At 52.0% G+C, this 26,662-nt stretch overlaps 1 protein-coding gene across 1 annotated transcript in view; it reads left to right on the top strand.

Moving 5' to 3' along the window:
• The first annotated feature begins 10,797 nt into the window (after positions 1-10,797).
• The window catches only part of LOC149334965 (putative E3 ubiquitin-protein ligase RNF144A-A), a 43,545-nt gene continuing 27,680 nt past the window's right edge, over positions 10,798-26,662 (top strand). Inside the window, exons 1-2 of the mRNA XM_089551647.1 lie at positions 10,798-11,269; positions 25,221-25,590. Of these exons, the coding sequence (XP_089407773.1) occupies positions 25,237-25,590 (354 nt within the window). The 5' untranslated portion in view covers positions 10,798-11,269; positions 25,221-25,236. The remainder of the gene's footprint in view (positions 11,270-25,220; positions 25,591-26,662) is intronic.

The raw sequence follows: 26,662 nt of genomic DNA, 5'->3' as shown, positions 1-26,662 counted from the left end.
CGACAAATTGTTGAGGAAAACACGCACCCTGTGGTTCAACCGCGTCGTTACTGCGAACCGGGACAGCAAGAAAGGTCCGGAATGCCGAACACAAACAAACCTCGCTATGCGGCTGGTTTTCACTTGACAGTGTCACGCACTTGAGCAAGCACCGCGTGCCGACGATACCGCGCAGGATCGATAGAGGCGTCGGCGGCGCCGAAAGTCGTTGAAAGAGCGCGAAAGAAAGAGCGCCCCGAAGATGGAGATGTGAGAGCGAGTGACAAAAAAACGAAAGCAGAACGCCAAGGTCGGCGCAGTGCGGAAAATATGACTGCGGAAAAAAAATAGGCGACGCCCGTAACTGCGAGGCTAAAAGCGTGACGGCTCTTCGTGTGTGGAATGTAGACGTCGGCCGCCAAAGGGCCTTGCGTGCGACAAAAAGACCCTAAAGTTGACGGCACAGAAAAAAAAAAGAGAGAGACGAAAATAAAATATAGGTGGTCTATTTTGGCGAGCAGAGTAGGATTAGACATGGAACGCTTAGGTGCACGCGACGAGACCTGAATGTTATGCGTCTTGGCAGACTATATACTACCTTATGTTACTGAGGCCTGTGGTCGCAATGCCTCACAGCACGTCTTGCGACTCGCCTGCGCTGACAAAGCGTGCGCGCAGTTATGTGTGTTGTACATAGTATATGTGTTATACTGTTCCATCAAAATGAATGAATGAATGAATGAATGAATGAATGAATGAATGAATGAATGAATGAATGAATGAATGAATGAATGAATGAATGAATGAATGAATGAATGAATGAGAACAAACAGGCAAGGCTTTACACGGGGCGTCAAGATAAGAATATGACCACTCGAAAGGCCGCAGTAGTGCACAAATAAATATTTGGAAGAAATAGTAGTGGGGTATCTCGATGGAAGATTTCTGCTGAAGAAAAGTGTGCAATAAAGAAATATAGAAAGCAATGAAAACTAAATCAGCAGAAAAATCTGCACTGAACATTACCAACTACAGAAAAAAACAGGGTAGAGCTATAGGTTCATGTGTTTCTACAACGCGGCGCGATATCCTTCTATGGTAATCTAAAATATTATTTGAAGTGTACCTGAGTGGTTAATTTTGTGAAACAGCGGCATTTACTTTGGGTAGGCGGATCCGATGAGAAAACCGATGTGCCCAGAAATGAATTTCGTAACTTATGCCTCTCAGCGAAAGAGTATAATTTTCCAACGATGATCTGAGCACAGTACGTGACTCACGTCTGCTCAGATGCTTGGATGTGCGTGGTATCAGACGGTCGGCAGCTTCAGCATCTTTGTTATCGCTGCTGCTGGAATGGCGCATACACATACCGTTGTATTGGCCTATAGGCTTATTAGCAGAGACATTAAGTATGCCAGAGACGTAGTACTAGCGGATACGTGTACCGGTTTTACGTGCGCCTGTTGCGCAAGCGCACTGCTCTTACCCGGCCGCGCACTCGACATTATGACATGTAAGAATGCTACGTCATTATGACATGTAAAAATGTCGCGTTAATTCATTACGCTTAAAAGAAAATTTGGATAATTACATGGCAATCTAACCTGTTTACCTTTGGGTTGCGAGTCATACACGCTACTCCTAGGCCATCGAGGCGTTCGACTTGGTGCGTCTCGTCCGACGGTGTGCGTGTCTGTGAAGTGATACGCAGAGGACCCCGGGCCGCTGAAGGAACACACTAACACTGTCGAATCATACCCTTTGACAACATATTTACCGCTAGCCCAACTTTCTCTACTCCTGCTAACTTTTCTTAACAACTCCCTCTCCAGAAAGCGCTGAAAAAGAAGAGGCTGTAGCTTTCTGTCCAAAAAAAGACAACGAATAAACAGTTTTATGTTCGTCTTTTGTTTTTGTGCGATCTTTCGGGAAGAATGCCCGGCGACTTACATCGAGCACTGTTGGTACGCGTGTGCTCCCACTCACTGCTCACAAGCTATATGAGAGGGCAGAGAAACGCAGGGATGCTAACTGGACCCCATAGTTCGACTGCATGGGTACCCAACAGTATGGAAAGAACAGGAATAAGAATAAAAGACAGAATAACGCAAGTTCTCGAGATAACAGATCAGGGCTACATACAGATGGTCACTTGTGCCTTCAAGCATTCCACCAGCAGCCGACAATAGCACCCAGGGTTCCTACAGAAATACTCGCAGAAGGCATTCTTTCCACAACATGCATAGACAAATCCATGTCAACGTGGCACCACAAGGACGAGGACGGAGACGTAGAAAGACAGAACATGCTCCTGCTCTGTCTTTCTACGCTCCGTCCTCGTCCTCGTGGTGCCTCGTTAACATGGATTCGTATCAACTCGCCCAGTTTTCCACCCTTCTGCAATGCATAGACAGGACGAAAACGTGCCCGCTATACCACGGCCGTGGTGTAGTCGGCAGCCTTGCGAGAAGAAGGCTGCCAACCTCGGCCGCTCCTCGTCGTTGTCAGTGCATGCATGTTATGCAGGGCTTTGGGCAAGGGCGCAAGCGTCCTTGTCTACCGTGACGGCTCGGGACATCTTCGCCCGACACGGGCGTAGCAGCATTTCCCGGACGACTTGCGCGGAAAGATCGGTGCGGTGTCGTCATTTTCCAAATGGCCTCCGGATAGCTTCCCTCGATTCTTCCTCGCTCGGGCACGGAGTAGGCGAGGGGAAAAGCCACTACCCGTGACGGACTGGGAGACTTAATTGAAGAAGACACTGGTACTTCACTCTATGTACGCATAACGGTCTTGTCGACGAGCAAGGTCGTACGGTGGGGGACCAGTGGTCGTTCCAAGCGCTTCTTCCCGCTTTATTCAGCTCAGCCGGTTCGCATTAAATGGGCGGTGAAAAGGCCGGGGAATTACCATGCAATAATCATTTGCTTCGATTTGGTCACAGCCCAACAGGGTACGCTACGAATAGCCTTCCTGGAACCGTGAGCAGCCCCGTCGGAAAGGACCAGGAAGCCAAGCCAGGCAACATGTTGGGCCAAGAAGACTTCCACAGACTTCGCTGCACACCTCCGAAGAGCACTGCAGTGTACGGTGTGTTATCAGTGGCCTTCGCGGAAGGTCTCTTGTAGGCTCATTCAAGTGCCAACTTCTAGTAGCGCGGCGTTCAGACTGCTGAGCCTGCCGAAGACTTCGTGAAGGTCCACGGACACTGGGGCGCTCCCACATTGGGGCTGTTTCTATAGGGCTTCACCAAAACCCGTCAAAGCCTCCGGCCGAGCAGTGCTTAGCTGTGCGCAGAAGTCACCTGCGTGCCATCCCGTTCACGCCCAGTCGCTGAACGACAGACCTCCGTACAGCTACACTACTGCTGAGGTAAGCGAGGTTGTACAATACACCGCGAAACATTGTTGAGCGTTCAGCGAATGCTTCTACTTAGTAATGACCGCAAGTACGGATCACGAGCATGAAACAGCTAGGAGAATGAGAATAGGTGAATAATATAGGCAGACACTCTCAGGTCGTAAACAGCAGCTCAGCGATATCTGTCAAGAAGAAAGTATGCAACAGTTGTATTTTGCCATTACTCATTTCTTCATCATCAGCAGCAGCAGCAGCAGCATGACTACGCCCACTGGAAAAGGCCTCTCTCAAATTAACCCTGTCCTTTGCCAGCTGCGGCCACTGTATCCCCGCAAACTTCTTGACCTCATCAGCCCACCTAAGTCTCTGCTGCCCCGTGCTACTCTTGCTTTATCTTGGAATCCACTCTGTTACCCTTAAGAACCAGCGGTTAACTTGCGGCTCTATCGAAAAGACGTTATATAATTCGAGGACAATAGCGCAACGAGCGGTGGAAAAGGTTTTTACTAGTGCAACGTAAAAAAACAGGAAGAGAGCAGGGTAGGTCAGGGAACAGACGCCAGTTAATGACGTCGTAGTTGAAATCAAGAACTGGGCATGGGCATGGCACGTAATGCGAAGGCAGACAAGATTCCAAGAGAAGGCAAGCGTATAGCACAGGAGCCGGCAGAAAGTTAGGCTGGCAGGTGAGATTAGCAATATTGCGGGGATAAGATTGCCGCACTTGACGGGCTAATTGGAGGTCAGTTAGGAACAGGGTTAATTAAAGGTCAATAGGAGATGTCTTTGTCCTGCAGTGGACGCAATTAGACTATTGTTATGATCACTATAATGATGCTGAAGTTACTGACAACGTTCTCTCCCTGCGTCTCCCCTTACACGGAGACCTGAGTGAACCCCATTTTTTTGTGTGTAACTTGAAAACACAGCAGCTTCCTCTATACAACTTAATTCTGCTGCGAAGGAAGCCTGCAGGGAAGTCAAACATTTCAACATAAATGGTACCGCGATAACAGCGAGGATGTACCGTCTTTGTCAAAAGTAACCAATCTGCATGGTTTGCTTCTAGCTCGTACAGTGGAGCCCTTACAGCTTCGAAGCTGAAATGGTCGTTAAAGGGAAGGACTGGGGGTCTTCTTACCTTCCAACAACTTTTAGAAGCAAACCATGCAGCCTGGTTTCTTTTGACGGGGGATGACGGTCTTAGGTTTGGGGCGGCGTGGCATCAAAATCGATTTCGTTATCCCTCGAAAAGAGGTGGCGGCAAGTGTGTCGCCACGTGCTTGCGTGTGCGTACATCCGCACGCGGCCGTGTCGGAAGTACTTATCCGCCGTTGCGGACGCACTAGTTGCATGCATTGGACGCGGGAAAGCGGCCACAACCGCTTCACGTGTTGACGGCGTGGTGCTCCTTACGTAGTATATGCCGTCGCCGCGTATCGCTGGCGCAGTGTGGAGTCCCATTGTTCCCGATTAGATGGCGTTCACCTCGCCTGGCCTGCCCCGGTGTGTATGCATAAATAGCCTGTGTGTGCGGCTGAGTGAGGTTAATGGTTGCGTGAGGCTGGGTTCCTTTTAACCCTGTCCCGCCGCGGTTCCGTCCTACTTTAGCTCTTTTATTGCTGTCTTGATTTATGGGCTGCGGCACGGCAGTATCGATTACCGTATCTCCAATTGTGTGTACGGCTTCTTGAAACGTGACACCATGGGCCGTACGACCGGCGCAGGGTTGTGTGTTGTGTATATGTATATATTGTATGGTCATTTACATGATACTGCGTATCACACATGGCACAAGCAGGATGCGCAAACGAGTATAAATAAATAGTACTCTTAACACCAAAACAGTTCCAATAACGTACAGCGGATAATTACAATACAAAACTGCTGATAAATCAGAATATCTGAGACTTGAAGCGAATTCCACACAATGTTGGGAAGGGCATTTCCAAAATTTTCAGACATCTCTTCAGGTAACGAGTTCCACTCTGTGCTAGTTCGCGAGAAATGGAATATTTATTGGTATAGTCCGTGCAAAGTGTAAGGAGACCAGGAAATGCACGTTGATGGACTCTCTTTTCAAGCCCCGAATTCAATGCGAGCCGAGGATAGCAAGCGATAGCGCTTGCTGCCGCCCACGCCAATTCGAGAATCATCATTACGGACTCCCGGAAAGCATGTGACCATTACTTGGCAGGGGAGATCTCCCCCTTAGCTGCTTGCATTCTAAGACGGACTGCCACTGATCCAACACCGAAAAGAATCATTTGGACTCCTGGCCATCAGGGCTTACGAGGTAATGAGGCCGCTGACGCGGATGCCCGAGCGCTTATTCACCGTGCTCCTCATCCCAGCTCTTCTGGCTCGGAGACTAACCAGCCGCTGCTGCGATTCAGGGAAATAATAGCGCATTATAGCGACAACCACCGCCTTTTCCCGGCCCCTGCAAAGGGGCTGAGTAAGACGGAGGAGCGAACTTTAAGGCGCCTGCAGACAGGTACTCTACTCTGTCCTGCAATCTTAAAGCATTACGATCCTAACACGGATGGGCGATGCCCGCACTGTGGGGAGACCTGTGATATCTTCCACATGGTGTGGGCATGTACTCAAAATCCCCACCTCCCCCCTTTCCCGTACCCCTTCCAGAGAGGCATGGGAGACTGCCCTCCCCAACTGCTCCTCGCTTGAGTCCCAAAGGGCTCTGGTGAAACGGGCGAGAGACGGGGCATTGTCATGCGGTGTCCCGGACTAGGGACGCCGACCATGTAGCGGGGCCACTCTGTGGCTCCCAAACTCTCAGCAATTAAAAGTTTTCACCACCACCACCAAGGTGTAGTTACTCTTGCGGCGGGTTCTTCCAGATACTGAGTGCATGCGGTAGGCTCTGGCGAGATTCCGCGTGTAACTAGCTCAAATATTACAGGGAACACATAATCTGCATTCATGCAACCATTATGCCGCGTAAGTGTGAGTTAGAATCAGGCTTTCTCCTTTCTTCAACGTACTTTTCCACTGGACGGATAACGACAATGTGACATGTTCAACTTCAGTGCAAAAGTAACACGAGAATTCCCTCTTGTCTCTAAAGTGACTGTCCCCATCCATATTTTAGACACGTGTAAGGCCGTCACGAAATATGCTACGCAGAACTCACGATTTGGGAGAGCATTTCTTTCGTCGGAAACGAACAAAGGACCGAGCCCACAATAGATAGTATATAAAAAACCAACACAATGGTTCTTGTATTTCCACATGTTATGTTACTTGTAGTTGCGATGAAACACAACGCGAACCTAGCTACTTGCGTAACTCGTAGAAAATGAGAACAAAAAACAAAACGGACCAATTAAAAACGCGTCATTAACGTCGATTATGCATTTCGGTACATTGTGGGCGTCCGTTTTTTTTTATATATTTTTTGCCTTGAAGAGGCCTACGAGCCTAGTAATCACGAAAATGAGCTCAAAACACCGTTGTGCAGTTTGAATAATTAATTACGAATAATTATGTCTGCCAGTTTCGCTCTAGGTCAGCGCCAGCGCTCAAGTGCCCGTTGACGTCACGGTCGACCGGACAACCTCGACTACCACATTCCACATGACGTCGGCTTCGCCGGCAAGCACTGGTTGTTCCTGTCAACAACCACTGGATTCGGTGACGTCACAATAATTGGGGCAAATGAGCCTTATGTCACTCTGTGCGGGTGGAAATGCTGAGCGACTCCTCGGATAACATTAAAGATAATTTTAAATTATGTTGGTAAACTTGCTAAAAGGCGCATCTTACGCCCATGAAATTTTCCTACCGTCCTGGCCTCGCGCCCACCAAACCTGCACTGACCAGCTGAAAGGAAACGCAGTAAATTTAATGATATTTAAAATTTCAAAATGTGTTATTTTTCCCCACTTCCGCGGGGTAAAAGAGGCAAAACGAGACGGCCTTCCATAACAAAGATATTGCTCATCATCGAAACGAATGCACACGAAGTTGTCTCTGTGGACATTTGGACAATCTTTTCGGGCCTATTCGAATGACAGACACTGTGCTCGGACTGAACCCGGCACTGCTTTGTTCCATGTGGCCCTCTGCCGACTGGGCAGTTTTGTATACAGCCGGGCTTTGCATGTAGCCTGGCTACGCGATATTTTTTTATTTCCTGTCTTCTTCACAACTTTTTTCTGGTTTTGTGTCATAGCTGTTCCTCTCTCGCTCAGTCCTGCTGAATGATACGCGATTTTGTTCTATTCCTAGTGCGTGAACGCCGTGTTTTGAATGTGATTAGGACAGACTGAACAGAGCTTGCTCCATTGTCAGAACGTGTTCTACAAATACAGCCGAACATCTCTATAACGAAACGATTTATAGCGAAATAATGGATATAACGAAGGAATGGCGATTCTCATTGGAAGCTCAGTCAACACGGGCTATAACGAAGCTACGGCTATAACGAAGTTTAACTGTTTGCTGTTCAGTACTCTGAACAAAGTGTGACGCTGAAATTTGTAACATTTTTTGCACAGTTTATGTATTTCACATGATCTAATTTTTTTTTTACTCTCCTGTGGTGGGCGCCTTTGGGATGAGACACACTTCTGGTGGCACCAGCGCTGCTTGCGTCTCTCCGCGGCTTTCTTCTGGTTTTCTGCGTGTCAGCATTGATTGCTTTTATTTTTTTTGTACGTTAAGACCACCTTGGAGAGCGGAAAAGCACGGATATAGCTTTAGAGCAAGAAATAGAACATTCCATATAATTTAGCATCTGCAGAACGTCATCGTTGCGTCCCCCCCCCCCCCCCCCCCCCCCCCCCCCCCCCCCCCCATTTAGCCTGCTGCTAGAATAATTCTTTCCTAAGAATTCGTGCTGCGAAAATCTCAGAACTGTGAATAAGATAAGACAAATACCCGGCTATAATAGCTAAGCGCTGGCGTTTATCTAGGACGTCGGGTTGATTGAGCCGCACAGTTTTGAAAATGTAGCGTGCAGATTTTCGCGCCTTTTCGACGTTTTTTCCGTTCACAAAGGCGCACTTAGCAATCTTTTTCTCTGCTTAGAAAGGCCAAATCTCGTCTGCATTAAAGTCGATTGTCGCGAACATATGGCGAGTTATGCCCAACAAATATCAAGTTCACATGATTCCTCATTTAAAAGTTAGAGGGCGATAAGTAATAGAATGTCGTGTTTTGCTCCACTCTCCCCCACATATGAAAGAAGCCGGCAGTCGCCGGAACCATTTGGAGAGCATAGGCAAATGTTTTTCTTTATTCTTAAATGGTGATGTTATCAAAGTGACACATTAATCGCGTAACAATTTTCCAGATGGAAGGCAATTCAACAGCAAGCAGAGGAAAAAACAAACGCAAGCCGCCGGTGGGATCCGAACCCACTACCTCCGCATATCGTGAACGGTGTTCTACCAACTGTCTGTTAAATTACCTTTTACCTAGGAAAGGATTTCGATACTAATATCTCAGTTTGATTAAAACCACCATTAAAAAAACATTACCCCATCATTTCCTGCAGTCCGATGGCTGTTGGGTTCTTTCTTACGCCGGATATGCTACGATACGTAGGTTAGGGTCGCCTTCTCCGTACGAAAAAAATTCTAGCGGTTCACGCTCTCTTGCATCACTGGCCCGATGCCTCTCTTTTACTTATAGGACCTCACTGGCAACTCGGGTGACACCGATCGCAACAGGCGCACGGTCACGTGACTGGGCGTTGCCAGTATACGCTGTCAATCCGCCGGCTGTAAACATGGCAAACTATTCGTGTCACCCGGCCCGTACGAGTGAGTGAAAAACCTTATTGGCTCTCGAGATTACTGGACGTCGAGACTAGCGGGCGGGTCCCTTAATTCAGTGCTCTAGCGGACACGGCTGCAGCGGCTGTAGCGCATGCCTGTACGACGAACTGTGGTATTCGCATTGTTGTGTTTCTACCCCCCCCCCCCCCCCTTCCCCCCGGAGCGTCATCACCTCGCTTCATCCGCTGAGGTACTTGGATACTCGGAAGTGTCCAGAAGAACGTGTTGTCGGGCTAGTCGTTTCCGGCCAGGTGGATTCCATATCTTGTTCCAAGGAAATGCCCCAAAGGCGAACACCTGCTGCGGCGTCACCCCGCTGTTGACAAAAGAGCGAGGTGCGGTTGAATGGCAGACGCTCGTCTCCGCAGGTGGCAGCAGGCGCTGAGTCATGTCACCCTGGCAGATGCACACACAAAGTCGCAGCGTCAATACTGCTGTGTTGGGTGCCGTGGCTCCGGAAAACACGTCGTGGCAGTTAGGCAGAAGTGGTGGTACGAGGAATCCAGGAGCCGAATGCGTCCCTCGTGTTCGGTTCCACCTGTCAGGAGGTGGCATGGGAGTGCGTGCATGAAGACCGTGCAGAACCACACACTGCCTCTGGGAATGGCCTATGTGGATACAGGTGTGACGGGAACACACAAAGAGAGTTAGGGGGGGGGGGGGGGGGGGGGGGGGGGTTAGAAACACAACAGCATCATCTTTCTTTATTTCTCTCTCTTTCTCACACACACATTGTCTCTGAAACAAGCAGAAACACTGATTGAAGTCAAATCGCAAATAGATTTAAAGCCGGTCTCACGGACAAAACGAAGCGGCGTTTCGTTTAGGAAATGCATTGGCACGTCCCTTAGCGCAAGGCGAACTTGGCGTTGTCTTCCAAAGATCTCTCCTGGCAGGAAAGTACGCGATCTCCACCGAATCGCGGAAGAGATTCCTGATAGCAAGAGCCCGGTTCGGAACGTCGGCCGCCGATCAGCGTATCGCCAAAGGAAAGTTCCGCATCGGCAGCAGCAGAAATCAAAACAACGTCGGAAAACAGCACCGAATGCAACAGTCCATTTGGAACGACTATATACGAGACGCTCGGGTACTGAAGAATAATCACTCGGAGAGCGAAACGAAGGTTGCTCCGCGCCGAGACAGAGATTACTGGTATTAACGGTGCCCTTGATGGCTCAAGCACTGCTGCCTTGTGTGCCTCTCCCAGCGAAGTCTGCCTGTGTACTCGCATGTATGTATACACATATGCACGTGTAGCGAGCGAGCAATGCCAAAGGAGGGGTTTCCTACGCCAATGAAAGGTATAAACACAAAGCGAAACGAAGCTCGCCAACCCTTTCCCCTGTTCCTTGGAAATGTTGTTTTCCAGTGGCCGTCAAACAGCACTCGAAGCGCGCACGTCAGGTTAGTAGTGACGTACCTGTTTCTTTTTCTATTCAACCTGTTCCGACGGCAGCGACGTGAACCGAGCGCGCGCTCAAGAACGCGACGCCGCCGCCGGGGGAGACCCTGGAAGTGCTGGAAGTGCGGCGAGCTGCGGCAGTCGAGCGAGCCAAAACAAACGAGCAATGGCCTCCGCCCGGTGACGCAAAGTCACGTGACGACCGCTGCACCGAGCAGCGCGCCGCACGGGAAACTCCGCATATAAAGGAGAGCGCGGTGGAAAGGAGTCGCGCGAAGGTTGTCCGTGCTCTCGCAAACGTGCGTGTCGCTGAGAACAGAGCACAGAGCAGCCTGATCCAGTACAGCGAGCGGACGGGTGTGTGTTGTGAGCGTACTTACGTAGCTACTACTACGCGCGGGCGGCCCCGTCATCAGCTGCGCGCGTCGGGTCGTAGCAGTAGTCGTGCGACGGTGTGCGCTTTCCGTCGTCGGCATCATCGGAGCCGGGCTTCACGTGAACACGTCGTGCGGCGTCCACGGGGGACGACCACAGACGGCAGCTCCGCTTTCACGTTGGTGCGTGTCGCACGGAGGATTGTGCGCCGATCGTGTTGCTTGCTGGTCGTGATCGGAGCAGCGTCCACGGGAACAGCAGCACCGGAACGCATGCTTTCTTCTCCCGGCCGTCGTCAGGAGCAGAAGCGTCTCGCCTCCGAGGGAGCACGACATCGGCAACCGAGGTTAGTGACTTCGAGAGAGAGAGAGACACCGCGGAGTTGAGTGCTGCTACTGGCTGTGCGGTTCGGCGCCCCGGGTGCGAGGAGGGGGTCTGACCGTTAGTCCTAGCTCCGGAACCATTTTGGGTGGCCCTGCTCAGTTTGCGGCGATCGCGACCCGAGCCGATGGGTGGTCGCGGCAGCAGCTGCGCAGAGAGCCAGGCCCTTGCTCCGGTTGCCGGGGAGGGCGGGCAGTTCCTCCTAGTGCCGCGCTCGCCTGACAGCGCGCTGGCCGCTTTCGTTTCGAGGAGCAGTTCGTTCTCGAAAGTCACCGTCTTACTTGACCGGTCGCGATAGCCGGCAGGCCAATTTGGTGCTTTGAGGTGATGATTTCTAGACATCTCGAGTACCGAACGTGTTTTGGCCGCCGCCAAAAGCCGTGCGCCGAAGGGCGCGCCAGCTGCTGTTTCGACGCATGTGACGTTCGCTTTGCTGTAGTGCGCTGTGCATGAGTCATCGTCGCGGCGCTTTGTAAGCTGTATTCTCGACAGTGCCAAACAGCGCGGTTTGTGTCACTCCTTGGGCGAGCACATTACTATGCGCGAGCAGCGAAGGTCCCGCAGGGACGCCGCGTTTCCTGTCCGACGGGTTTCCGCGAGGGACGCATCCTCGACGAGAGAGAAGCGCTTCCGTTTTTTCTCGCAGCAGCCTCCGTGGCTGGAGCCAACCTTGCTTTCGTGGCCGTTACAGGCGCGCTCCCTCATGAACGCATCTGACATAAGTAATAATTCCATTGTGCACCATGGAGGCGATGCGAGCCGCCGATTAACCTCTTTGCACTTGGTGGCGAGATTTGTTCGCACCTGCTGGCGTACTTACGTGTTCGCATCAGTAAACCCTGTGACTCGTAAGCATTGTTTAGAGTGGCTGTAGACGAAACAGGAAGTCCTCGTAACGTATTGTGCGTGTAGCTGTATAACTTGTGCCGCGCCGTACGCCACACTTTGGTCCGAACATTACCAAAGAATCGCCTTCATCTTCTGTGGCTTGCGTAGCTTCAGCTGTGTTGTCTTGCCTCTTTTTTTGGTCGGTCGTTTTTCGCGCTGTTACAGTCTGGCAAACTCAAACTAACACGCCCAGCTCTTCGTGCTCCAGTAGCACTAAGCATATTAGTTAACGGTTGCCTTACGTACGAGCTCGTTGTCATGCATGCACGACCGGCCACTTTACCCGAAGAAGAGACGCAGCTGCGCTTGTGATGTGAGGCAGCTGCGAGGTGCGAAACTTTCGATCTTTTCCCAGAATGCTCTCAATTCGTGAAGAGATATCGCCTGCTGTCCGATCGTCTGCTAATGGCGGGTTTTTTTCTTCCTCCCTGCCGACGTCAGGTGCTCGTGTACCGGCTAGCCGCACGCACATGCATAACCATAAGGTTGTTCCGGTGGCCGAAAGCAACGTTTTATTTCCACGTAGCACGCCCGCGCCGCTCGGCCAGCGTGCTGTTAGTTCTTGGAAGGCAACCTTTGGCCGCGCCAGCCCGCCGGCCACTCGTTGGGAGAGACCAGTTGGGCGGGCGAGGCCTTGAGGCGGCCCGCCCTGGCCTTGCGCGACCTCGTCTAGCCCCTCCGGCGGCGTGAAAACTACGCTGCCGACGCCGATCCTTCAGCGGCACCGGCGGCGCGCGCTGATCGTGAAAACGAGCGAAATGCCTCCGGCCAAGATCGGCGGAGTCCTTTAGTTTTTTTTTATTTTTGCACGTCTGCGGCGGCGGCATCGGGGCAGGACACCTCGTTCGGCCACGGTGTCTTGCCGCCCATTTCATTTGCGCGTTCATTGACACCGTGCGAACGTCTTGATAGAGATGCGAGTACGTGTGTAGATTGTACGAAATGTTTCGCATATTGTATTGCTCTTGCGGCGGACTGTCGGTCGCTGTCGTGTAATGCTGCAAGTGTTTGACCTAAATTCTGTGAAGATTGCTTTTGCGGTGACAACAATACCACCGGTAGCCTTTGTCTAGCCTGTCGTGCGCATTTAAGGCGAGCGGTGACCTAACTAATCGGAAGGTGATGCGCGCGTGTATGTGACGAAATTATCTCTGCCTGACAGCAGTTGGGGTGGGTTCGCTCGCGGTCACCTTGGAACGTGTTCGCGCCAGATAGGTGTGTGTATCGCTTGTCGAACAAAGACAGACGTCATCATTTATCGCTTGCGCACCACTCTTGGATAGCGCGTGATAGCCCCTGAGTGACTCAGTACTCACGCGTAGACTTTCACGTCTCAATGAAATCGATGCAGCCGATGAGCATTATCCGATAAGTCAGGCCTGCGATAATAACGACGAGTGGTTCATGCAAGGGACGCCATGTGATGGCTGTTTCGTCCTGGGATACGTTATAGTACTGGCCACGGCGTGATCCTGGACGTCTCTCCAGGTAGTCCTTCCGCCCAGCCCTTATAGCTGCGGGTGTGGAAATTAAACCTAAGTGTGGACATCACCGTCGGGGCGAGTTTACGACCCAGGTGCCGAGAAAGACGTCAACCGCTAAGTCGGAGATCCTCAATGAAAGAGGTCGCCTGCTATAAACGACCTGCTTCAGACACGGGGAATTGAAACATTTGTCTTGTTTGAAACGCAGCTGCGGATATTGCGACAATATTTCGGGGCCTATAATTAGCGTATCCTAAACGTCGGAGACAAGGTTTACCGGGGCATCGGGAGGATACCACGGGCCAAAAAGTAGCATCACACGGCGCAGGTTTCGAGCCATCCGCGAAAAAAAGAATTAAAAGAAAAAAGTCATACCTCTGTTTCCCGGGCTTCCCGAAGACATTAGGCTGGACGCCGTCTGCGATGTCAAGTTGAAGAGCGTGTTCGCTGAATAGTAAAATGTCCAGATAATGGCCTCTCCAAACTGTGGTCGTTATCGCCGCCGCCTCGCCGTCGTTGGAAATGCGCGCCGGTCTGTGCCGGTTGCTCCCTCCGTCCCCCCGAGGGTACGATAAGAGCCGACAAAAACAGCTGTTGGAAAGTGAACCCGCCTTATCTTTAGTGAGCACTTTCTATGAACGGCCGTCGGCGAATTTCATCTTAACAGTAAAACAAAACGCAGTAACGGCGAAAGAGTAACGGCAGCGGTAGAAGAAGCAACAACTCTGATAAGTCTGGCGTGCGAATTTCACAGATTTGTCCGCCGTATTGCTGCCTCAGTGGTAGGACGGAAGCTTCGTGCAAGTCTCTTGCGCAAGCTGTGTTTCGTGCTAGCTTTAATAAAGACACATGTCACAAACAGTAGTTGCGCCGCGATGGAAACGAACAAAAGACGCCACTGTATTTCGTTTTAATGTATGCGTGTGAACTGAGTTAATGGCCGAGTGGTCTAAGGCGTATGTGTGCCATTCATGCACCCTACTAGCGCCACGCTAGCGTGGGTTTGAATCCCGCTCGGAAAAAAAAAAAAAGTGGTAGGGTTTTAAAGTATAGTTAAACCGAGTAGACATGCGAAAGCGTGTGTACATTCTTTGCCTCTTCTTTCTGGCATGTGCACACAACTGCGTTTCTCGCTCTTCATCTTCACACGCTCTCTCCACTCGGCGGTAGCTGGCGTGACGCCATCCTCCCATTGGCTACAGCTGGCACGATGGTACTCCGAACTAACCCGAACTTACCCGAGTACTGCGCGACGATACTCCGAACTAAGCCGAACTTACCCTAGATACTCCGAGGCTTCACTCAAGATTCTTGGTTGGATTTGACCCCGTTAGGCCGTGATTTCGTACTAAAATACATTTCCTTCCTTGAATGTGCACGCTTGGTGCTTACGGAAATTCGCCTCGTTTAGACACGCGGCCTGCGGGGATGGCAGCTAAAAACATCCCATGATTAAACAAAGTGATTAAAATTTTCACGAGGCAGTCTACGAAATTCTTGCAAGAGTTGTTCCGAAACCGATATGGGCGTGTCCCTCTCTGGAGATGAGCTGCCTTGCACTTGCGTCTATCCAATAATAGTGGAAAATAGTTAACGCCTCACCGGCCTTGGGTTCGCGCTCTTCGTACCTCTACGGCTTGAAGTAGTATAAATACCCGTTATTTTCTGGTACGTACATCGTCCGTTTTTTAGCGGACGGGCGTGTCTTTCGCCGCAGGCGGGCGAGGTTGCCAGGCGGTATTTTTTTTTCCCCGTCTCTCAGTCTGCTTTTGTATGTCATTGCCGACTTGCCCGGTATAATAATAGTTAGGATAATTAGCCGTCCTGCTGCCCGCGCCGATACACCCAAAGAGGCAACTAAAATGCGCCCCTTTTTCAGATCGACGTCGGTTCGACCTGTCTTTTTGCGGCCGCTACTATTATGCGCACACAGTCGGCGCTTGCCGCTAATTAACGGTTGCGGCGGCCGCACGTATTTGTCCCCCTTCCCCCCCCCCCCCCTCCCCCCGCCAGTGATCAGACCGTTGTTTTCTCTCTCGTATGTACAGGGTCGAGTGATTAAAAAAAAGAAAACTGGTTCCACCGCACACAAGCGTCCATTCGTGCGTCTTTAATAACGGTTCGCCTTTCTCTGTGCCCTCGACGACGCCGCTTGCAGTTTGGAGGGTGAATGGTTTCGCCTGCTGTCGCCAAGCGCGTCTCTGTGGCGTTGCGAGGAGGAATAAAGGCTGTGTTCGGTGGTGTCCTTGCTGGGCTGCCCGGCCGCTGTCGTGGTAGTGGTACGTGATCACCAGCGGTGTGCAGCTGTCAGCCGTTCTAGCGTTTGCTTCGACCGCCTATACACGATGCGATTACAGGAAGCGACAGGGCGACTCGGTGTAATGTGTGTGCAAAAACTCGCGCGCATCGAGCCTTTTGAGACTGAGCCGAGGTCGTTTTTTTTTTATTATTATTCTCCTGAGAAGCGGAGGTCGTCGTGGTGGTGTGTATGGAGTCGCAATGTACTCACCTGCGCGAATGCCTTTTTTTTTTTTTTTGAAAAGTGACTGCGGCGACATCAAAATGAAGGCTCTTTTTTTTTTCTGCGCCACGAATAAAGGGCGTCTCCTTGTAAATCTTCGGAGGTCGGGGAATAACGAGAGACGGATCCATCTGGGAGCGGTGTGGTTCTTCGGCGAGGCTTCTCGGTAATAGTCGCCCCTGTGACGGTCGGCGCGTTTTGCGCCGGCGTACTATACAGGGAAGCCCCAAGTGGACGCGAGTGGGCGTGTAGTTGCGCGTATTCGCGTCGATGGCGACATCAGTGGGGGTGGATCGTTGCGTCGTCGAGGGTGGTTCTCAGACTTTTTTTTTTTTTTTTACGACCATCAGCTCCAGCTAAGACGCTCTTTCGTCTTTCGCATCTAATGAGCACGCGTGTGTGTGTCCGTGTCGACATCGCGCGCGCCGCGGAATAAAGCGCGCCTCGTTGAAGGAGTTGGTAAGCGCCGCTAACTGGCTTCCCTGGAAGCGAGGCCCATCTGTTGGCGAGGTTCGTGTAAATGGACACTGGATAAACTGAATTCGACCTTTATCTGTATATCACGGCTTTCTAACGGCAAAGAGGCTACTGTAGCAGTCTCAGAAACCGTAGCTGTGTGAAGAATGGTTGCATCACAGTTTCGATAAGAAAGTCTGGGAAGGCATACAACTGCAGGTGCATATGTCGTCGGTTCGAATCTCTGTCGCAAGCTAGCCTCCAACTTCACATGTAAGTTACATGCAACGAGAAATATGCAACACCGCCGAGAACGCTGCACAACGAATTGCGTCTCAATTTTGATACGAATATCGGGAAAACTGGCCCCACTTGAGGTTTCGCCAGTGGCGGGTATATACTCATATAGACGAACGACATGTGCTCGATTGTCTGAAGTGGTGGTGCACGGCTTGCTGTGTGCACTGCAAAAAAAAAAAAAAAAAGTCTCCTAAACTGAGGAAAAAAAAAAAAAAAAGCACAGTCGAAGCTCGTTATAGCAAAACGGTTTATGACGAAACAATGGATATAGCGAAAGAATGACGGTACCCCTTAGAAGTTCGGTCAGAACGGACTATAACGAAGTAATCGCCGGGCCCCTTCAACTTCGTTATTACGAGGTTCAACTGTATTATACCACCTCATCTCCCCCTATTCTTGTCTGCCCGTTACTGGTTCGACAGTCTCGCGTGACGACTCTCCGTCGACAGCGAATTCAATATCGAGGCCGGTCAGTGTTCGCGCGTCTATACGTTTCGCGGAATAACAAACGACGCGCTATAGGATCGCATTGATATATATACCGGCGCGGGACTCCGAACAATGCAAACACGCGGCGGGGCACTCGCTGTTCACGTGCCATTCTCGTGGTCTCGCAGCTGCGCCATCATGGCGGCGGCGGCGGCCGGGCAGCAGCAGACGATGCAGCTGCTGGCGAGTCGTCGTCGTCTGCTGCGACGCGAATTTTAAAAATAGCCCTCGCGCCGCTCGCGACTGTTTTTCGTCTTCCTGCGCCAGTCAACCGTCGCGCGTGCATTATCTGTCAGAGGCGCTTTCTCGCCCTGTTTTGGTGTTTCTCTCCCAGCTCTTGTTTTCACGCGGTCGAACGTCCTCATTGTCTAACGCACGTGTTTATCTAAGCCGAGTTTCGCGGGATAAACGTGTTGGGAGAGTGGGCTGCCGCCGGGCTTTTGCTGCTAAAGCGCTTTTAAGGAGTTGGCGTTAAAAGGTCCCGTTCGTCTGAAAACCCGGCGTCAGCCTGACTAGAAAATCCTGATTGATCGAGAGGGTAGTGACGAAGAAAAGCAGATTCGCTGAAGAGAGAAAAAAAAAAAAGGTCCTCGAGCGGAATCGAACCCTGTCCTTTGAGTGTCTGCGGCTATAAATATCATCATCAGCAGCATTTAGTGTCTACTGCGGGACAGTTAGGCCTCTTCTCGTTTTATTCATGATGAGTAAGTGGGCGCAGAGTTTACGAAGACGCAGAAAAAAGACCGCAAAACAGGCGTTTTCCCTGTGGTCTTCTTCCTGTGTCTTCTTAACGTTTGCGTTCACTTATTCATCATGAACAGCATACAACTGCTGCCCAACTTTACATTGTTGTTCTTATTATTTTCATGGAGGAGCAGACATTGAGCAGCGAAGCTGGGGAGTTTAGTCTTTCTTGAGGCCACGCACTTCTGCCACCGAGCTGCCGTGGACCGCCAAAGCAGGCAACCGTAGTAACAAACTGTTGTCAAACGATGAAGGAGACGAACTGTCTCTGAAACAGGAAAGCATAGAGGGACGTTTCTTTCCTTTTTTTTTTAAATTTGGGGTGTTGATAAAGGGACATTAGTATTGTAATCATGTTTCCATCTGAAAGATAGTTGAGCCGCCGCGGTGGCTCAGTGGCTATGGTGCTCGGCTGCTGGCCCGAAAGACGCGGGTTCGATCCCGGTCGTGGCGGCTGAATTTCTTTGGAGGAGAAATTCGAGGCCCGTGTACTGTGCGATGTCAGTGCACGTTAAAGAACCCCAGGTGGTCGAAATTTCCGGAGCCCTCCACTACGGCGTCTCTCATAGCCTTAGTCGCTTTGGGACGTTAAACCCCATAAACCAAACCAACCAAAGATAGTTGATTAGGAAGTATAAGAAAAACAACCACATACGCCCGGTGGAAGCCTATAGCCCACGAACTGTTCTGCCAAACAAACTATAGTGTCAGAGTAACGTAATGTAACAAAGCAACCGTGTATTGGATCTGGGACGGTCGGATGGGAGCTTCCCATATCCACTTAAGAAATGTCATTTGCGTTTGTGTACGCCGGTCGTCGCAACTGCAGTCGCTCGTAATCTGCGCTCTGCTGAGCGAAATCCGGGGCGGCGTAGCTGTTGTGGCCGCGTACTACGCTGCTGCCGAGCCCTGGGCGCCAGGTAGGGGCGGAGGCGCGTGCCTGCAATGTGAGCGCCCACGCGACCGCACGCCCGCATCGATCTCCGCCGGACAGCGACGCAGACTCACGTCATCGACCCGCCTTCCCCCCCTCCTCGTCCGTCCGTCACGCCGGTCGCTCTCCGCCGGGACTCGAGCCAAGTGCTAGTAGTGTTTTTCCTTCCCTCTGTCTAGTTGGGGGTACCGGAAACCTGGGTGCACGAAATGATACCTACCTTGTTTCCGTACCGTACCGCAGACGTTATATGCGCTGCGAAGTTCGAGTGAATGTTCTGTGTACAGGTGCCTCCTGCTCCATAAGTGCGAGTTTTAGAAGCGCTCTCTTTCTTTATGCGTTCTGGGTAATTCTCCTCGGTACGGATAAATGTCCGCTACCACCTTTCAACTTCAGTGTACCAGTAACTACAGAATCCGTTTGTGTGTGCAAATTGAGTGTTCTTTTTAATATTGGAGCTAACTAACTGCATGTCCTGGTTACTGGTTACCGCCCGTAACTTCAAAATACAGCCCCAGTTCGCTCGTGTACCCACTTATTTCGTCATTCACCGCTCTTCCTCGTTACACACTAACAAGCTTCCCGGTAGCAGTACGTCACGATGAATTGGTTGGCAAATTTGGCTTTTATTTATTTATTTTAGAGATATGAGGCACTTGCCGGATTGCTTCTTCCTCATTTGATGTTCATTATTGTTTGTCTTGCATTACTTCCCCTGTCAGGCACGTAATGCCTCTAAGGGCGTTCAGGGTGTGTGAACTAGTAAAGAGACGAATGTACTGTGTGATGTCAGTGCACGTTAAAGAACCCCAGGTGGTCGAAATTTCCGGAGCCCTCCACTACGGCGTCTCTCATAGCCTTAGTCGCTTTGGTACGTTAAACCCCATAAACCAAACCAAACCAAACCAATAACTTCAAGGTAACCCAAGCCCCCAGGTCGGTGTCCCTTCTTCAGCAGCTGATGACGCGAGGATGAAAGGAAACTCCGCATCTTTTTTCTTTTTATTTTCACTGGCGATCGAGTCCCGCGCTGTTGTTACGCAGACAGCGTGCGCATGCACGCCAGGTGTGTCGAGTTGCGAAAAGTCGCTCCCCAGACGCGAGCAGGTCGATATTTGCTCGCGGTTGCGGAAAACACCGTCGCTGCGCCTCGCGAAAGGGGAGCAGAGAAGATAGGAAAGTTCGGTCGGCGAGAGGGAAGTGGGAAAACGTGATGACGACCACCTTTTACTATAGAGGCTACTTTTACTCCTGCACTGCGTCGGCGCATGCGCACTCGGTGTGTCTGGGTATAATTACAGGGGATCCTTATTCGGCTGGTACAGTGTGTATTCTGAGTGGCGACTAGAGACCTCTGGAAACTACGCCCGAAGTGGTACACTTTGACTACCTGATCGGCTGAGGGAGTTGCAAAGGGATAGAAGGTTCTATACATCTCCACCTTGCGTCGAGTTGATGGGGACTCGGAGGCTGAGTTCCAAACGACCTGTCATTTCACCGTGCTTCTGATAATGTTAATTTCTAATCATTTCATCGTCAGCACTTCGTCGTCAGCATTTCATATGCGCCGCCTTGGGAACAGCACATTCACGGTATATCTGTATTTCAGCAGCGCAGACAAACAGGACAGAGTAGAAGGAACGCACAGACCGGCTCTGTTCTCCTATACTCTGTCCTGTTTGTTTGCGCTGCTGAACTATCTTGAATCGTTACCAACTCGCCAAATCAGAAAAGCACATGTCCCGGTTATTAATTGTACTACCGGTGCACTGTTTGGTGGGCGTATAGAGACGGTGTACTGGTGGAGACGCGTCGGACAGCTGCTGTAATGCGCGTCTTTCCACTGCAAGAGGGAGAGTAGTCGCAACCACGCCGCCGATCTGACCGCGGGCAGTGTGGAGTGAGCGCTCCGGGTGCAAACCTAGCGTGCCCCTTGTCACAGACCTCTTGTCGAGCCTCCGAAAGGGGCGCCATGTCGCCAGCATCACCGGCAGGTGAAATAAGGACTTCACTGATTCGGTTCGTTTAGACCGAGGCGCCACGTCGGACGGCAGCGCGCGGTTTTCGAGCTCTTTGGCTCGCGCATACGGTATTACTCTGCGTGATAGCGCGGACGCGGAAGCCTGTCCTGCCCGGGTAACTCGGGGTCACCGAGCGCGCTGTCTTCCGCTGTCCAACCGGTCTTACCCCGTTGTTCGTGCCACATCGCAGTGGTTCCTGTCCTATTTCTCTCGCAGGATGGACCCTTCTCTCTTCCTCTAACGGTTGCTGCTCGTTCGGGGGCTTCGCGCGTTTCGCACGCTGGCAGGTCCGACTGCGGAAGCTGCAGGGGCGGCACGCTTCTTGTCGTCGGCCGCAGCGTAGCCGTTCTCTGCGCTTCGTCTTTTCCCTGCGTCCCAGTAGGGTTCGAAAAGACGCGGGTTCGACCACGGCGGTCGAATTTCGATGGAAGCAAAATTCTAGAGGCCCGTGTACTGTACGACGTCAGTGCACGTGAAAGCGTCCCTTCACTACGGCGTCCCTCATAGCCCGAGTCGCTTAGGGACGTTAAACCCACATAAACCATAAACAAAGAAAAAAGCAGAAACTTCCAGAGGTCGGCCGGAGTTGGGCTACTTTGCCGCCGTCAACGCACAGTTCCTGCTGTGCTAGTCTTCCAGATGGTGCTTCTATAGTTGCCCCTCCTGAGTTGTCCACCGGTGGCATGTTCCGCTGTAGTGCAGGATGGCTTGCGTCAGGTCCACCGCGAACTGTTTTTCCTTTGTACAGCAGCGGGTGGTTTGAGTACTCGGCTCGCATGCGGGATGTGCGAGGGTTGATCCCGCGGGTGCCGCCGAGTACCCACTGGTGGTACAGTGGGTGCACCTTGTGCGATGGCACTCTTTAGCCAGAGCTGTCCTTGCGCCATGATAATTAGTCGGCATCATCGCTAGATATGGAGAAAACTAAATACCGAACCAGAGGGCACCCTCTACCACCCAGTTTCGAGGTGGACGCTCTTAGCATTCATCCATCGTGGACTTAGGCCCGTTGGCTCGACTGCGGCGTTCTTTCTCCAGTGGGGAGTGCTTTTTATTTCGCTGCCAAGAGGAGGAGGAGGAGGGACGTCTCCCGCGGCGCTTGTGACAGCCAGACGGCCGACCCTGTGCGGGGTTAGCGGGCAAGCCTCCAAACGCAACGCGATCGCGTCGCGCATCTGACCCACTTCTTACCCCCCCACGGCAGCCCCGGCCAGGCTGACTCACGGGCGCCTTCATATTATATCTTTATATGCACTCATATAGACACCGAAGGAGGCAAAACGACGCCTTGCCCCCCTTTGCGGCCGAGAAGATGGCGAGATAACGTATGCACGGGTACCGCCACGCAGTCTCGGCCTGCTGTTGCGGCAGAGGAGCCCTCACGCATACCCTTTGCTGCCGGCCCAGATTTGACGCTGGTCGAACCGATGGTGGAGGCGGGCGATGTTTTGGAAAACTCGGCAGGAACAAGCGTATGCGGTTTTTTTTTTCTTTTGAAATCTGTACGGTCCAGGTCTCTACCCCGTGTAACCCTTATAAAAAGGGTCTATAGACAGTCTATATACTTCTTATTGACTCTATTGACTTCCTATATATATTGCTTTTTGTCTATTTATAGTCTATAGACTGTCTATAGACAAAAGTGCTAAAAGTGTACGGCCGTAAATCTATAGACTGTCTATGGCATTTGTATTGCCTATAGGCTGTTCTCTAGGATTTGTCTGTAGACAGTCTATAGACTTTATAAACAGAAGTTTATAGACACTCTGTAGACTGTCCAAAACTTTTTTTGTAAGGGAAGAATACCGCGTCTTTCCTTTTAACTACTTACTAACCGTACAAGAGCGTGCACAGAGCATCCTAGAGGCGTTTCGAAGCCTTTGTCAGTGTCCCCCCCCCCCCCCCCCCCCCCCGAAGACGGCAGAGGCAGCGCGAGGTACGTGCAGAGGGTGGTCGGTCACGTGACCGCGAACACACACGCGTGTGTCCGGGGATGCGCTCGCGGATTGTGCCAATACAGGCAGGCACATATATGCCAGTGGGCAACGGGCGAATGCAGCGATCCCCTTTTGGAACGACACTGATGAAGTCATCTTTAGTGTGTATGGGGTGTGTGTATGCCATAGTGTGTGTATGGGCGGGACCTCAGCACGATGTTGTAGCCACCAGCCCTGTAACTGTTGAGCGGCTCAGACGTGCCTCGTCCGGGCGCCGAGTGATTTCGCGGCACAGGCGGCCCGTTCCTTTGCTGGCGGAGTGTACGTACGTGTAAAGGCCGATTCACACGACGGACCGTTCGCCCGCGGCCCGCGCACTACGTGTGCATACGTCAGCACTTTGAGGGGCGCGCTGTCGGCCGCCATCCATCCATGCATCCAGCGCGCCTCTCAAAGTGCTGACGTATGCACACGTAGTGCGCGGGCCGCGGGCGAACGGTCCGTCGTGTGAATCGGCCTTAACGGGAGTTCTTGGTCGCCAGAAGTCAATCCGGAGGTCATCTGCAGTGCGCGGAGTGCCGCTGTCTCGGCATCGCTTGGCCCTATAAACAGCCTCCCCCGTTTGTTTGCCGGTCGGCTTCACCGATGGATGCATAGATAAGAGGTATATAAAGCGTGTGTATCAGGGGTGTGCCCCCCCCCCTTCCCCCAGAGAGATAAGCGGGCGCCAAACGAGCGCATCTCGGAGAGAGAGAGAGAGGACGACACAAGCCAGCGACGATCAGGAAGGGAAGGCGGCAAACACTCGCTTCCCCTCGCTTATGACTGCTGCTCCAAAGGTGGCAGCAGCGTGGAACGTTGGAGTGTGATTGGTGATGAAGCCGAGTCCCGGTCCGGAGGCTCGCAAAAGACGTTCGCAGGACGGTAGAAACCACCGTGTGAAGTGCGATTATGCGACAGGTGTTTGCCGCGGCGAATAAAATATAGTTTATTCGTTATTGATATTTGTGTTCTTCTCTGGTAGAGTTAAGCCACTATGCTTGTCACTCGTGGCGAAGCTTTGTTCTGACCGCTTACCGTAGCGCGTTTCAGTGACGTCATGCGTGACGTCGCTTCATTCTGATCAATAAGCGCGGCGCGCGGTGCTATACCATCGCCGACACCGCGTAACTGGGAAATGTGCTATTCACAGCTGTTGCTGTGGAGGGCCATAAATGGCTAAGAACTGTGAGAATAGTGTTCGCTGTAACGATGCAGAACATACAGCATGCTCTAAACACGAATTAGCCCATATGGGAGTGAACAAGGAGTAAGCAGTCCTCTAGCACACTCCCATTTAGGAGCAGGGTAACCTGCCCAATTCCCTGGGTAGATTTCCATTACTAAATATACGGAATGCCTACTCTTGGCAACAGCGGAATTTTCCCAACGCAAAGCTTACTAACTGGATGCAGTTAGCAATGGGAGAAGGCTTACGCGGCACCGGAGGTCTTGAGGTCAGCAAATCGAGATTGAAACCTCAGTTGAAATCTTCCTAACTGCTAGAACTTCGCGTATGTTTTGAGAGGGGATTTGTTTCCGTTGCCAACCGTTAAGTGTTTCAAATTTTAAATGATTGAAATCTTCCCGGGGGCTTGAGTAGAATACCCTGCCCCTAGAAAAAGAGTGCACTAGAGGACAGCTTACTCCCTTCTTAATCCAGGCTGAACTCCTTTCGTACCAAAGTTGGCGGGACCGTATAGCTGTCTCGCCTCTACTGCGGCGAGCACATGCACGTGACGTGTGTAGTACGTGTAGCTCCATTATAAATGGGAACACTCGGTTAGCCCACAGGGACGAATACCTATAGTTGCTTGAGTGGTCCCGCCGTGGTGGCTCAGTGGTTATGGTGCTCGGCTACTGACCTGAAAGACGCGGGTTCGATCCCGGCCGCGGCGGTCGAATTTCTATGGAGGCGACATTCTAGAGGCCCGTGTACTGTGCGATGTCAGTGCACGTTAAAGAACCCCAGGTGGTCGAAATTTCCGGAGCCCTCCACTACGGCGTCTCTCATAGCCTGAGTCGCTTTGGGACGTAAAACCCCATAAACCAAACCGAACCAGTTGTTTGAGTGTTTGACAAGTGTCTTCCTCCTTCCTCCAGGTAGGCCCCCTCCACGATGGCCCAGCCGCCGCGCTCTGAGAAGCGGCGCTCCCTGCTCCGCTGGCTGGTGTCCCGGTCGCGGGAGCGCAAGCCCGCCCCGTCCTCCTCCTCCTCAACCTCCGTGCCGCTGGCCTCGCTGCCCAAGTCGCACACCTACTCGGGGGCCTGCTGCAAGCCGCCCCACCACAGGGCCCAGCGGTCGCTCAGCGTCTACGACGTGCTCGGCACAGGGGCCGCCGAGGGTGGGGTCCCCCGGAGCAGCGAGGATCCCCCGCGGTCCCTGCTGGCGCTGTGCCGCCTCTGCCTGACCGTGGTGCCCTCGACGGCGCTGTACCGCATGTCGCGCTGCGGATGCTACTTCTGCCTCCAGGTGAACCACCCCCCCCCCCCCCCCACGTTCTCTACAGTGTCAAATGAAATCGAGAGTTGGTTGAAAACTCGTTTGGGCGGGGCGAATTATAAAACGTCGCATTGCAGACGCCGACGGCAACATAGAAAAGAGTACACAAAAGACGTTTCGGCTCCCATACGGAAGCTTTGTTCACAGTCTAGACTGAACAAAGCTTCCGTATGGGAGCCGAAACGTCTCTTGTGTATTCTAGACTGTGAACAAGGCTCCCGTATGGGAGGCGAAACGTCTTTTGTGTATTCTTTTCTATGTTGTGGTCGGCGTCTGCAATGTCAAGGTTTATCCTTCTCTACGTAGTGTCCGAAAACTCTTTCGCCCGCTGAGGTCCGTTATGTGCCGCCGGCCAGTGGCCGCGCTCGGTCGCTTCATCACGCACTGTTGGGGACAAAAGTCTCCAGGGATCGCGGAAAGTAGTATAGGTGCAAAGATGGTGAGTGATCACCAATGCCGCGCATTACAGCGTGCGAGTTGCGACTGTCACCTCCACGACTGTAACCTGGCTCCGACTGCGGCCCACGTGTGCTGGTCCCCGAGGATACGCGAACCTGTCGCGTCGCGGATCGATGGCCTTGGGGGGATTCGGAGGGGGTTGCGTCCCTAATCGGTCCCGTTCTTTGCACTCCAGGTGCGACCCCTTCCGAAGAACATGACTGCAGACACCCATGTTGGTCGCCGTCTCGCGCGGGCGGAGGCTATATCTCAACAATATGGCCATAAGCCAGGTGTCTTCTATGTGGATGCGGCCGGCCCACACCATGGGGGTTGGTACACGGCGGCCGTCATCCACCAAAACACTACAGTTCAGGGCCTTACTTTCCGTGCCCCAAACATTACATTTGCGGAAGAGATCGCCATTGCACTGGCCGCCGCAGATCCAGAGTCCCGAGTCATTATTACGGACTCCAGGGGCGCCTGCCGCAATATTGAGCAAGGGTATATTCCAGACCGTGCTTTCAAAATTCTCCACGCATGCGAATACACAGGGTTTCCGACCCATCGTGTCATCGTGTGGGCTCCGGCTCATACGGGTCTT

This window comes from Amblyomma mixtum, chromosome 7 (assembly GCF_055824585.1).
Source record: "Amblyomma mixtum isolate Tamu chromosome 7, ASM5582458v1, whole genome shotgun sequence".
NCBI classification, from domain to species: Eukaryota; Metazoa; Arthropoda; class Arachnida; order Ixodida; family Ixodidae; genus Amblyomma; species Amblyomma mixtum.
The sequence above is the reverse complement of the archived record's forward strand: the minus strand, read 5'-3'. Positions and strand labels throughout refer to the sequence as shown.